Source organism: Coregonus clupeaformis, chromosome 2, assembly GCF_020615455.1.
Source record: "Coregonus clupeaformis isolate EN_2021a chromosome 2, ASM2061545v1, whole genome shotgun sequence".
Taxonomy (NCBI): domain Eukaryota; kingdom Metazoa; phylum Chordata; class Actinopteri; order Salmoniformes; family Salmonidae; genus Coregonus; species Coregonus clupeaformis.
This window is the reverse complement of record NC_059193.1, coordinates 31,634,220-31,646,709: the sequence shown is the minus strand read 5'-3', so window position 1 is coordinate 31,646,709 and position 12,490 is coordinate 31,634,220. Positions and strand designations below refer to the sequence as shown.

Genomic DNA, 12,490 nt, shown 5'->3' with positions numbered 1-12,490 from the left:
AGTTCTTTTTCCTCACCATGATTATCAAAAACCACCACAAATTCATATTGCATCCTGGCCAAAGTTAGGTGTGTTTGAGCCCCATAATAATGGACTGGATTTATATAGTGTTACAAGTACTCAAAGTGCTTTATATTGTATGGAGGATAATGTTTGAAAATAAATGCTGTATTCTATACATTCAGTTTTTCTGAAGTGCACTGACTGTATGCAGCTAAATGAAAATATAAAATAGCCTACCCTACAATATCATCATAGTAATAACTACACATACTCTCTTGCATCCTACCGACTGCAATAAATGGGACATTGCAGTCACATTGTCCATTGATGAAGTATGTAAGGAATGTCACCCTTGCACGTGATTTGGCACCAGAAGAGTAGCATAGCCTGTCATTCACAACAGCAGACTAATCCACATCTAGGCCTAGACGAGATTAGCATACTCAGATTCAGTCAATTAAAATTCCGTCTTTATTACAATTCACAGATTGGATTGAAGATAACGTAATTAAATATAGTTTATCTAAATTATACAAAATACAACGTATAATAGCAATGCATTCCGGTGGCTCTTACAAGAAAAGACAACTATTTCTCCTTAGCACAGGGCAGGTCAGAGTCATTGGGTACAGTTCAGATTTTTCTGGCCATTGCCCTCCATTGACTTAATGCAACCGTGCACCTGCTATTGTATAGCGGCCATACCAACAACATTGATGGGGCTGCTAAGACAAATCGTTTTGGCACAACCTCCAGTTTGCGCTGGCTGGCCCTGGAGTGCACACCTCAATGAACGGAAAACCAGTTTGTGTCGGTTGTTGCTGAGAGACTGTGCTGACGTTGAACAGAATTAGCAACTGTTGCCAGTCGGTATTCGATAGGAAATGTTGCTACAGGTTCCCAAGCTTATTCTTTTTCAGTCCACTTGTATTGGCTGAAATCCCATAATATTGTTCTTTGCCGACACAACTCTTTAGATTTCGATCAAGAGCTTTCAATGGTTTTGTGGTTGGGCTCTGGAAAAAAAACATTTGTGGATCCAAATATGCAATAGCAAATGAATGTGTCCCTTTACTGCTATATACCCTTTGCATCATAGTAATGTATACAAGTTGTGTAGCCCTTGCATTTACAGAGCCTATTTGGAAGATGTACTATATAAGTCTGGTGTTGGGACAATTACAGTCCTTGAATAAGTTCGACTTCCAATTTAATGTAATAGTAGTGCAGACTATGTGGAAGGAGAGGGGTTGTCATATTGGACAGTTTCTCGCTTTCAGCCCTCACTTGAGTGGAACTTAGATCGGACAGAGGGGTTCTTCCTTGACTTCTTCATGGTCATTATGAGAAACATTGATCCAGTTGACAGTAAAGATTATTCTTCATGCATTGGTTAGAGCTACATATTTCTCTTACATCCGACCAGTCCAAACAATTACTCTGTAGCCACGTGTATCTCCAGTGGCCCCTTGGATACAACTAACTGCATGTATCTGATATGTGGCAGATGGAGCAAATCCAACAGCTAAGTCACATATACAGTATGTTTCCTGTACTATCGAGACAGCTGTCTTTTCTGGTTTCCTAGCTAATGCAATAGAGGAGCTCATGTCTGGCCTTGGTTTACTTTGATTTATCCCAACAAATTGGTTAACTCCATGTCACATTAAGGCAAATTGATAGGCGGAGAGGGGGGGGAAAAACTATGTTAGCAATGATGGTTCATGAAATAAATCACAAACAGATGTTCGAACCATAATCATAATGTTCCTACATTGACTTCTGGCTTTAGAATTGACCGTATAAATACATTTTATTCAAACATTAGACAAGTATGTACTTTTTAGCTAAAGTTTAATTTCCTTCTACACTGTATAAGCCTAGGTTACTTTACTGATTGACTTTTGTGGACACTCACTCACTGTATATACATATCAACACACATAACAGAGATCATTCATATGATTGTGTTACATAAATATGCATATTAGGCCTATATCCACATACATAGCTATTTTATGTATACATTTGGGTAAAACCAGGAACATTTGTCATACATGATTAAAGGATATTGAAGTTGCACAATTTTGTCATATCTGGGTGACTGTGTAGCCAAGTCTTTGATTCCGAAGCAGCAATATTTTATTGTCATAGTCTCATCAAAAGGGGAGAGGCAATCTCACCAGTTATTTGACAATTACCAGTGTAATTACAGTTATTTAAAACATAAACCCTTATGTACACATAAATATAGTTTCCTAAATAAAGCGTAGCCTGTGTGTCGTCCACGCAGGCCAAATGTTCTCCGATTACGCGTCTAGGCAGATCTTCGTATGAGGTCTGTCAACCATGATTTGGGCTGACGGTCTCAGTAGTACCCTGCGATGGCAAGATCACACCAGAAGATGGAACACTCTGACCGTGCTCGAGAAAAACATTGCCAAAAGCTAAAGAATTAGTATAGCTTGCAAAGGCTCCGTTCCTCTGCGGAACGGTCCAACGGATGACTGAGGTATTGCTGCAGGGTGTTGAAGTTCACTCTGCTTTCTTGATGAATATCTGAAATGCACGAGACATAGCACTTGAGACAAAAAAACTAGGCATCTGTTTGAGAGATATACCTGCACAAAGGACAGCTTGGAAAATGGATTAAACTTGATATTAGACCACTTTTGAGGCCTGAAAACATCTGACCAACTATCACTTTAAGTTTCCTAAAATTCAAGGGGTTCTTTACGAGACAAAATTCCCAAGATTCTGTGGTGAACGGGTGATGGCTGGGCCGGCTTACCTCGCTCAGGATGACCCAGACGGGGCAGTCTGTGATCACAGAGAGACGAAGGGCCTCCAGGGGCCCGAACGTGGGGTCTACCTCCCCCTCGGCGATCCCATTATGGAACAATCCTAGAGGACAGAGAGAGAGGCTCAATACATCAAACGAATCTATCTAATGGACTGTGGCTGGAACTCTATTAACTTCTTCAATAAACACCATAGTCATGATGCAGCATTGTATTGCATTTGTCCCTCAATAAATACTGTAAGGGCTCCTAAATTATAACAGAGTTCATATTAGTCAAGATATGTTGTGTTGACATTTCAATTGGTTCAAGCCAAGGAGGGGGTATCAAATGTGACCATAACATGCTTTGCTATGCTTTCTTTGTCGCTCTACTACAGAAATGCTACCCATACAAAATGAATTATCTGTCTTATCAATATTGTTCCACAACGTAGAGTATCAAATCAAACATATGGAGGATAGAGTGAGTTCTGTGCTTTAGGTTACACTACGCCTGAAAGCAAATAGGAGTGGAGCTGGAAGGAGAAGAAGAACATGGTGAACTTTTGATAGCGACATCACACAAATAATTGATTTGGTCCAAATGTGAACTTCTGTGCCAGACTGATATTGATTCCTGCTTGAACTATTAATGACTGAGTGGGAGCGCTTGTAGTAATTTATATGATGTCATAAGGATGGGGAATCGATACAATTACATCTCGCATTATTTTGGACAATATTATACCAATACTTGGACTTTTTTTTGTATCATTTTTTTTCTAAGTTGAGTTAGCTAGCACTAGTCAGCTCTACCTGCACCAAACCTCTGGTATTTTTCATCCTATAGCTTGTTCTCCATCTTCTTTTTAAATAGTGAGCGGAAATGTTTTCAGCACTTTATTCCATGAATGATCAAAACACATTTTCTCATGCTCTCTTGTCTCTATGCAGCAGACATTTAGTGAGCAATATGTTTGGAACATCCAAGCGCAATAAAATCACAATATCGAATTGCAACACATAGAATTGTGATAATCGCAATACATATTGTACCGGCACCTACAGTGTTTTCAGAAAATATTCACATCCCTTGACGTTTTCCACATTTTGATGTGTTACAGCCTGAATTTAAAATTGATTTAATGTAGATATTGTGTCACTGATCTACACATAATGCCCCATAATGTCAAAGTAGAATTATGTTAAAAAAGTTAATAAAAAATGAAAAGCTGAAATGTCTTGAGTCAATAAGCATTCAGCCCCTTCGTTATGGCAGGCCTAAATAACATCAGGAGTAAAAATGTGCTTAACAAGTCACATAATAAGTTGCATGGACTAACTCTGCATGCAATAATGGTGTTGAACATGATTTTTGAATGACTAGCCCATCTCTGTACCCCACACATACAATTACTGTATCTTTAAGGTTCCTCAGTCGAGCAATACATTTTAAGCACAGATTCAACCACAAAGACCAGGGAGGTTTTCCAATGCCTCGCAAAGAAGGGCACTGATTGGTAGATGGGTAAAAAAAAACAGACAGACATTGAATATCCCTTTGAGCATGCTGAAGTTATTAATTACACTTTGGATGGTGTATCAATAAACCCAGTCACTACAAAGATACAGGAATTTCACCATGAGGCCAATGGTGATTTTAAACCTTTTACAGAGTTAAATGGCTGTGATAGGAGAAAACATTGTAGTTACTCCACAATACTAACCTAAAAGACAGAGAGAAAAGAAGGAAACCTGTAAAGAATAGAAATATTTCAAAACATGCATCATGTTTGCAATAAGGCACTAAAGTAATACTACAACAAATTAGTCAAAGAAATTAACTTTTGTCCTGAATACAAAGCATTATGTTCGGGGCAAATCCAAAACAACACATCACTGAGTACCACTCTTCATATTTCCAAGCATGGTGGTGGCTGCATCATGTTATGGGTATGCTTGTCATCAGCAAGGTCTAGGAAGTTGTTTTGGATAAAAAGAAAAGGAATAGAGCTAAGCACAGGCAAAGTCCTAAAGGAAAATCTGGTTCAGTCTGTTTTCCAACAGACACTGGGAGACAAATCCACCTTTCAGCAGGACAATAACCTAAAATACAAGGCCAAATCTACACTGAAGTTGCTTACCAAGACGACATTGAATGTTCCTGCATGTCCTAGATACAGTTTTTACTTAAATAAGCTTGGACATCTATGACAAAACTTGAAAATGGCTGTCTAGCAATAATCAACAACTAACTTCACAGAGCTTGAAGAATTTAAAAAAGAATAATGGGCAAATATTTTAGAATCCAGGTTTGACTTACCCAGAAAGACTCAAAGCTGTAATCGCTGCCAAAGTTGATTCTAACACGCATTGACTCAGGAGGTTAAATACTTATCTAACCCAAATATATTAGTGTTTTATTTTCCATTAATACAAAAAATTATAATGTTTCTTCCACTTTGACAGAGTATTTTGTGTAGATCGATGACAACCAATGAGAATTAAATCCATTTTAATCCCACTTTGTAACACAACAATATGTGTTTTTCCCCTCTCAGATCTGTAATTAAGGAAGGAACCATGGAGTATCTAACACTTGCCACTGAATCAGCTGTAACGGAATTGACCTCAAACCCTTCTTTCCACCTTATTTGAATTACATTTTACCCATCTTCCTATTTCAACATGATTTGAAGACTGTAATGTCATTTCATCCGTTCTCTCCAATGAGCACAATGCTTTCATTATAAAAGCACACCGGCTCAACACCTTTCTTGCACTTCATACCATTTCAGAAAGAGCACCTAAGGTCCACTAAAAACTGTGAAGGTAGCCCTTATCCACGCCTACCACTGACCCATCATCCTGTAAAGTGCTAGATGGTGCAGCAACTAACCGGTGCATTGGAGCCCTCGATAATTGGAGATGGCTAATGGGGATTCTAATAAAATCAACAGTCAGAGGCCTATCTGTGTGTGTGTGTCTGTGTGTGTGTGTTAAACAAATATTTTATATTTGAGACTCTTCAAATAGCCACCCTTTGCCTTGACAGCTTTGCACACTCTTGGCAATCTCTCAACCAGCTTCACCTGGAATGATTTTCCAACAGTCTTGAAGGAGTTCCCACATATGCTTAGCACTTGCCGTCCGACTCATCCCAAACTATCCAATTTGGTTGAGGTCGGGGGATTGTGGAGGCCAGGTCATCTGATGCAGCACTCCATCAATCTCCTTCTTGATCAAATAGCCCTTACACAGCCTGGAGGTGTGTTGGGTTATTGTCCTGTTGAAAAACAAATGATAGTTCCACCAAGCCCAAACCAGATGGAATGGCGTATCGCTGCAGAATGCTGTGGTAGCCATGCTGGTTAAGTGTGCCTTGAATTCTAAATAAATCACAGACAAAGTACCCCCACACCATAACACCTCCTCCTCCGTGCTTTACAGTGGGAAATACAAATGCGGAGAACATCCGTTCACCCACACCGCGTCTCACAAAGACACGGCGGTTGGAACCAAAAATCTCAAATTTGGACTCCAGACCAAAGGACACATTTCCACCGGTCTAATGTCCATTGCTCGTGTTTCTTGGCCCAAGCAGGTCTCTTCTTCTTATTGGTGTCCTTTAGTAGTGGTTTCTTTGCAGCAATTCGACCATGAAGGCCTGATTAATTATTTTGCACTATGGCCTATTTATTGCCTTACCTCCATCATTTACTACATTTGCACACACTGTATATAGACTTTCTATTTTTCTATTGTGTTATTGACTGTATGTTATTGTTTATCCCATATGTAACTCTGTGTTGTTGTTGTTTTTATCGCACTGCTTTGCTTTATCTTGGCCAGGTCGCAGTTGTAAATGAGAACTTGTTCTCAACTGGCCTACCTGGTTAAATAAAGGTGAAAAAAAGAAGCATTTATTTGGGCTGCAATTTCTGAGGCTGGTAACTCTAATGAACTTATCCTCTGCAGCAGAGGTAACTCTGGGTCTTCCATTCCTGTGGCGGTCCTCATGAGAGCCAGTTTCATCACAGCACTTGATGGTATTTGCGACTACACTTGAAGAAACTTTCAAAGTTCTTGAAATGTTCATTATTGACTGACCTTCATGTCTTAAAGTAATGATGGACTGTCATTTCTATTTGCTTATTTGAGATGTTCTTGCCTTAATATAGACTTGGTCTTTTACCAAATAGGGCTATCTTCTGTATACCACCCCTACCTTGTCACAACACAACTGATTGGCTCAAAGGCATTAAGAAGGAAAGGAATTCCACAAATAACTTTAAAGAAAGCACACCTGTTAATTGAAATTCATTCCAGGTGACTACTTCATGAAGCTGGCTGAGAGAATGCCAAGAGTGTGCAAAGCTGTCATCAAGGCAAAGGGTGGCTATTTGAAGTATATATGAAATATATTTTGATTTGTTTAACACTTTTTGGTTACTGCATGATTCCATATGTGTTATTTCATAGTTTTGATGTCTTCACTATTATTCTACAATGTAAAAAATAGTCAAAAATAAAGAAAAACCCTTGAATGAGTAGGTGTGACCAAACTTTTGTCTGGTAGTGTACATGACCCAGGTAAAGTCATTTTTCATACTAATACTCACCTATTCTGATAAAGCCGTCCTCTGTTCTGTGGTATTTTGGTGTTTTCTCTCTCCCCTCTTTCAAGGCCTCTTTCTCAGACTGGATGTTCTGTAGGAGAAGAGATAGGTGTGTGATGAACACAACACAGGAACGCACAACACACCAATATCAATGCAAGCAGCAACCCTGATCTGCACTCAGATCACAGCTTCAATCTATACATCATCAACCAATGCATTCACAAACAGCAAACTCCACTCTATTGTCCTCCCATATTCAGTTAGCAGATGGCATGCAAGCGTGCATGCAGAATCTTCACCTCACAGCACTAGGCATGAGCTCAAATCCACCTAACTACTATCTCTCGTCTTACAACATAAAAAAGAGTAGAGATATCAATAAGTCTTCATAGAAAAGGGAGCCGAACGAAGCGGGACTCTTTAGCTTTGCTGCTGTGTCATAGCCAATCACACTGTTGGAGAAATACAGTATCTGTTTGACTCATTTATCTAAAGCAATGAAGGAGAAAGGACGGGAGGACGGAAAGAGGGAAAACAAGCTGACCTTTTGAGAGGTTTTTTCTATTCTGTTGCTCTAAACAGAAATCAATGCAGGATGATCACACAAGTGATTACGCTAGTCAAAATATGACATTTCCCTCCCACCATTGTACTGCAGCTGACAGCGAGGTTCTCTCTCTCTCATTCTTTCTCGTCTCTTTATCGTTTCAATTTCTTCTTCCTCCTCCTCTAATCACCTTCCTGTCTTCTTCTCATCTTTCATCACATTTCTCTCTCTTTCTCATCCTGTTTTTTCCATTCTAAGCCAAGCATGACTTTTTGTGGGTTGAAAGACATGCAACACTTCCATTAGCACATACAGTGACTTTTTCCACATTTTGTTACATTACAGCATTATTCAAAAATGGATTTTTTTTAAAGTCCTAATTAAACTACACACAATAACCGATAACGACAAAGCAAAAACAGGTTATACATTTTTTATAATTTATATATATTTTTAAAAAGACTGAAATATCACATTTACATAAGTATTAAGACCCTTTACTCAGTACTTTGTTGAAGGACTTTCGGCAGCGATTACAGCCTCAAGTCTTCTTGGGTATGATGCTACAAGCTTGGCACACCTGTATTTGGGGAGTTTCTCCCATTCTTCTCTGCAGTCCCTCTCAAGCTCTGTCAGGTTGGATGGGGAGCGTCGCTGCACAGCTATTTTCAGGTCTCACCAGAGATGTTCGATCGGGTTTCAAGTCCGGGCTCTGGCTGGGCCACTCAAGGACATTCAGAGACAGGCCGGGCGCCTGCAGGCTGACTTTGGTCGTCAGTTGAATAGTGTTTCCTCTGACACATTGGTGCGGCTGGCTTCCGGGTTAAGCGGGCAGGTGTTAAGAAGCACGGTTTGGCGGGTCATGTTTAGGAGGACGCATGACTTGACCTTCGCCTCCTGTGCCCGTTGGGGAGTTGCAGCGATGAGACAAGATCGAAATTGGGGAGTAATAAGGGGGTAAAATCCCCCCCCCCACAAAAAAAATTAAAATGCAAGAATGATGGAGGCCACTGTGTTCTTAGGGACCTTCATTGCTGCATAAATGTTTTGGTACCCTTCCCCAGATCTGTGCCTCAACACAATCCTGTCTTGGCACTCTACGGACAATTCCTTCGACCTCATGGCTTGGTTCTTGCTCTGACATGCACTGTCAACTGTGGGACCCTATATATACAGGTGTGTGCCTTTCCAAATCGTGCCCAATCAATTGAATTTACCACAGGTGGACTCCAATCAGGTTGTAGAAACATCTCAAGGATGATCAATGGAAACAGGATGCACCTGAGCTCAATTTCGAGTCTCATAGCAAAGGGTCTGAATACTTATGTAAATAAGGTATTTCTGTTTTTTATTTTTAATAAATTTGCAAAGATTTCTAAAAACCTGTCTTTGCTTTGTCATTATGGGGTATTGTGTGTAGATTGATGAGGAAATTAATTGAATCCATTTTAGAATAAGGCTGTAACCTAACAAAATGTGGAAAATGTCAAGGGGTCTGAATACTTTCCGAATGCACTGTATTCTTCCTATAGGAGGAACAACAACAAAAACAGCAACATCTCCACCCTATTCGCACTCTTCCCTCAATCCCCCTTTTCTCTAGCAGCATTACAGGGTCTCAATGACAATCATGTTGAAGGATAGATTGAATGAGTGCAGGAGGGCGGAGAATAAATAATAAAAAAGAGATAGATCGAGCGTGAGGGAGGAGAGACAGGAGGAGAGACAGTAGGAGAGACAGGAGGAGAGACAGGAGGAGAGACAGGAGGAGAGCGATATCGTGCTATTAATCAGTCGTGGCGAGCGGTGGTTTGCGGGGCATAATCTGAAATCCCCGCCTCGCCTAGCCCTCCTGCCGGATGAAATATCATTTTAAGGCAAAAGCGCTCGAACCGTGGCTGGCGGGAGACTGATCTGATTACCACCGCCCGGGAGTTTTTTTGAGAGAGAACCTTGCTCTGTCTTGAGTCATTTCTCATCTCTTCTTCTTCGCCTCTCTCTCTCTCCCTCTCTGTATCCTCTGGGGCTTAACACTGGGTGCTCGCCTTTCAACATGGTTTATGTGCTCCTATGTCAACAAGATGGAAGTTGACGTCAGATGTCTTTCCACTTGAGAGAATTACAGTCCATAATTATTGGCACCCTTGATAAATATGAGCAAAAAATATTATATAAAACAAATAATACAAATACTGGGCTATATTGCATGCTCCCAAAAATTGCTCAGATATTTTATTTTGCTTAATAAGTAATAAAGAATAATTTAAAAAAGACGGGTCGAAATTATTGCCACCCCTGTTTTCAGGACTCTAGCACCCTCCCCTTGGGAGGATAACGACACATTTTATGTGATTGGAGAACACGTTGGGAGCGATCCTAGGCAGGCTAGCATTTCTCGTCATTAATCTTGTTCGGAGGGTCACTAGCTGGCACAGCCACAAAGTCATAACATCTGATTTTAAACCTAACCCTAACCTTAACCAAAATGCTAACCCTAACACCTAACCATAACTTTAAATTAAGACCAAAAAGCATATACTGTATATATATATATATATATATATATATATATATATATATATATATATATATATATATAGTCCAATTTGGACTTTGCAGATGGCTTATCTAAGGGGAAATTGCTAAAAATCTGCCTCCAGGACAAGACTCATGACAATAAACGTCAACCTGCGGATCTTAGACCATTCATCCATACAGAATATTTTCAGATCCTTGATATCCTTTGTCTGCTCTTATGGACTGCCCTCTTCAATTCAAACCGGCATCATGAATTCTACCAAGTAACAGGATAATTTAGGCAAAAATCTGGTTGCCTCTGCCGGGAGGCTAACACTTGGCCACAAGTGGATCTTCCAGCAAGACAATAACCCCAAGTACACATCAACATCCACTAAGAAATGGTTATTTGACCACAAAATGAAAATGTTGCAATGCCCATCTCAGTCTCCGGACTTGACCCACATTGAAAACCTGTGGTTTTAATTAAAGAGGGCAGTCCATAAGCGGAGACGAAGGATATCAAGGATATCAAGAATTTGGAAAGATTCTATATGGAGGAATGGTCTAAGATCCCTCTAGCACCCTCCCCTTGATGACATCTTTGCACACTCTTGGCATTCTCTCAACCAGCTTCATGAGGTAGTCACCTGGAATGCATTTCAATTAACAGGTGTGCCTTGTTAAAAGTTAATTTGTGGAATTTATTTCCTTCTTAATGCATTTGAGCCAATCAGTTGTGTTGTGACAAGGTAGGGGGATATACAGAAGATAGCCCTATTTGGTAAAAGACCAAGTCCATATTATGGCAAAAACAGCTCAAATAAGCAAAGAGAAACGACAGTCCATCATTACTTTAAGACATGAAGGTCAGGCAATACGGAACATTTCAAGAACTGTGAAAGTTTCTTCAAGTGCAGTCGCAAAAACCATTAAGTGCTATGATGAAACTGGCTCTCATGAGGACCACAACAGGAAAGGAAGACCCAGAGTTACCTCTGCTGCAGAGGATAAGTTCATTAGAGTTAACTGCACCTCAGAATGCAGCCCAAATAAATGCTTCACAGAGTTCAAGTAACAGACACATCTCAACATCAACTGTTCAGAGGAGACTGCGTGAATCATACCTTCATGGTTGAATTGCTGCAAAGAAACCACTACTAAAGGACACCAATAATAAGAAGAGACTTGCTTGGGCCAAGAAACACGAGCAATGGACATTAGACCGGTGGAAATCTGTCCTTTGGTCTGATGAGTCCAAATTTGAGATTTTTGGCTCCAACCGCCTTGTCTTGGTGAGACGCAGAGTAGGTGAACGGATGACCTCCGCATGTGTGGTTCCCACAGTGAAGTATGGAGGAGGTGTGATGGTGTGGGGGTACTTTGCTGGTGACACTGTCTGTGATTTATTTAGAATTCAAGGCACACTTAACCAGCATGGCTACCACAGCATTCTGCAGCGATACACCATCCCATCTGGTTTGGGCTTGGTGGGACTATCATTTGTTTTTCAACAGGACAATGACCCAACACACCTCCAGGCTGTGTAAGGGCTATTTGACAAAGAAGGACAGTGATGGAGTGCTGCATCAGATGACCTGGCCTCCACAATCCCCCGACCTCAACCCAATTGAAATGGTTTGGGATGAGTTGGGAAAAGCAGCCAACAAGCGCTCAGCATATGTGGGAACTCCTTCAAGACTGTTGGAAAAGCATTCCAGGTGAAGCTGGTTGAGAGAATGCCAAGAGTGTGCAAAGCTGTCATCAAGGCAAAGGGTGGCGACTTTGAAGAATCAAAAATATAAAACATATTTTGATATGTTTAACACTGTTTTGGTTAATACATGATTACTTATGTGTTATTTCATAGTTTTGCTGTCTTCACTATTATTCTACAATGTAGAAAATAGTACAAATAAAGAAAAACCCTTGAATGAGTAGGTGTGTCCAAACTTTTGACTGGTACTGTATATACAAAAGTATGTGGATACCCCTTCAAATTAGTGGATTTGGCTACTT

The 12,490-nt window shown here is 40.3% G+C and overlaps 1 protein-coding gene across 2 annotated transcripts in view; it reads right to left on the bottom strand.

Annotated features, from left to right (window-relative positions):
- Window positions 1–456: 456 nt before the first annotated feature.
- mgat4b (alpha-1,3-mannosyl-glycoprotein 4-beta-N-acetylglucosaminyltransferase B) overlaps window positions 457–12,490 on the bottom strand; it is a 230,308-nt gene continuing 218,274 nt past the window's right edge. For both annotated transcript variants that reach the window (XM_041840998.2, XM_041841007.2), the window contains 3 exons: window positions 7,408–7,495; window positions 2,795–2,907; window positions 457–2,562 (listed from right to left, as the gene is read on the bottom strand). In XM_041840998.2, coding sequence (XP_041696932.1) covers window positions 2,539–2,562; window positions 2,795–2,907; window positions 7,408–7,495 — 225 coding nt within the window. In that variant the 3' untranslated portion in view covers window positions 457–2,538. The remainder of the gene's footprint in view (window positions 2,563–2,794; window positions 2,908–7,407; window positions 7,496–12,490) is intronic.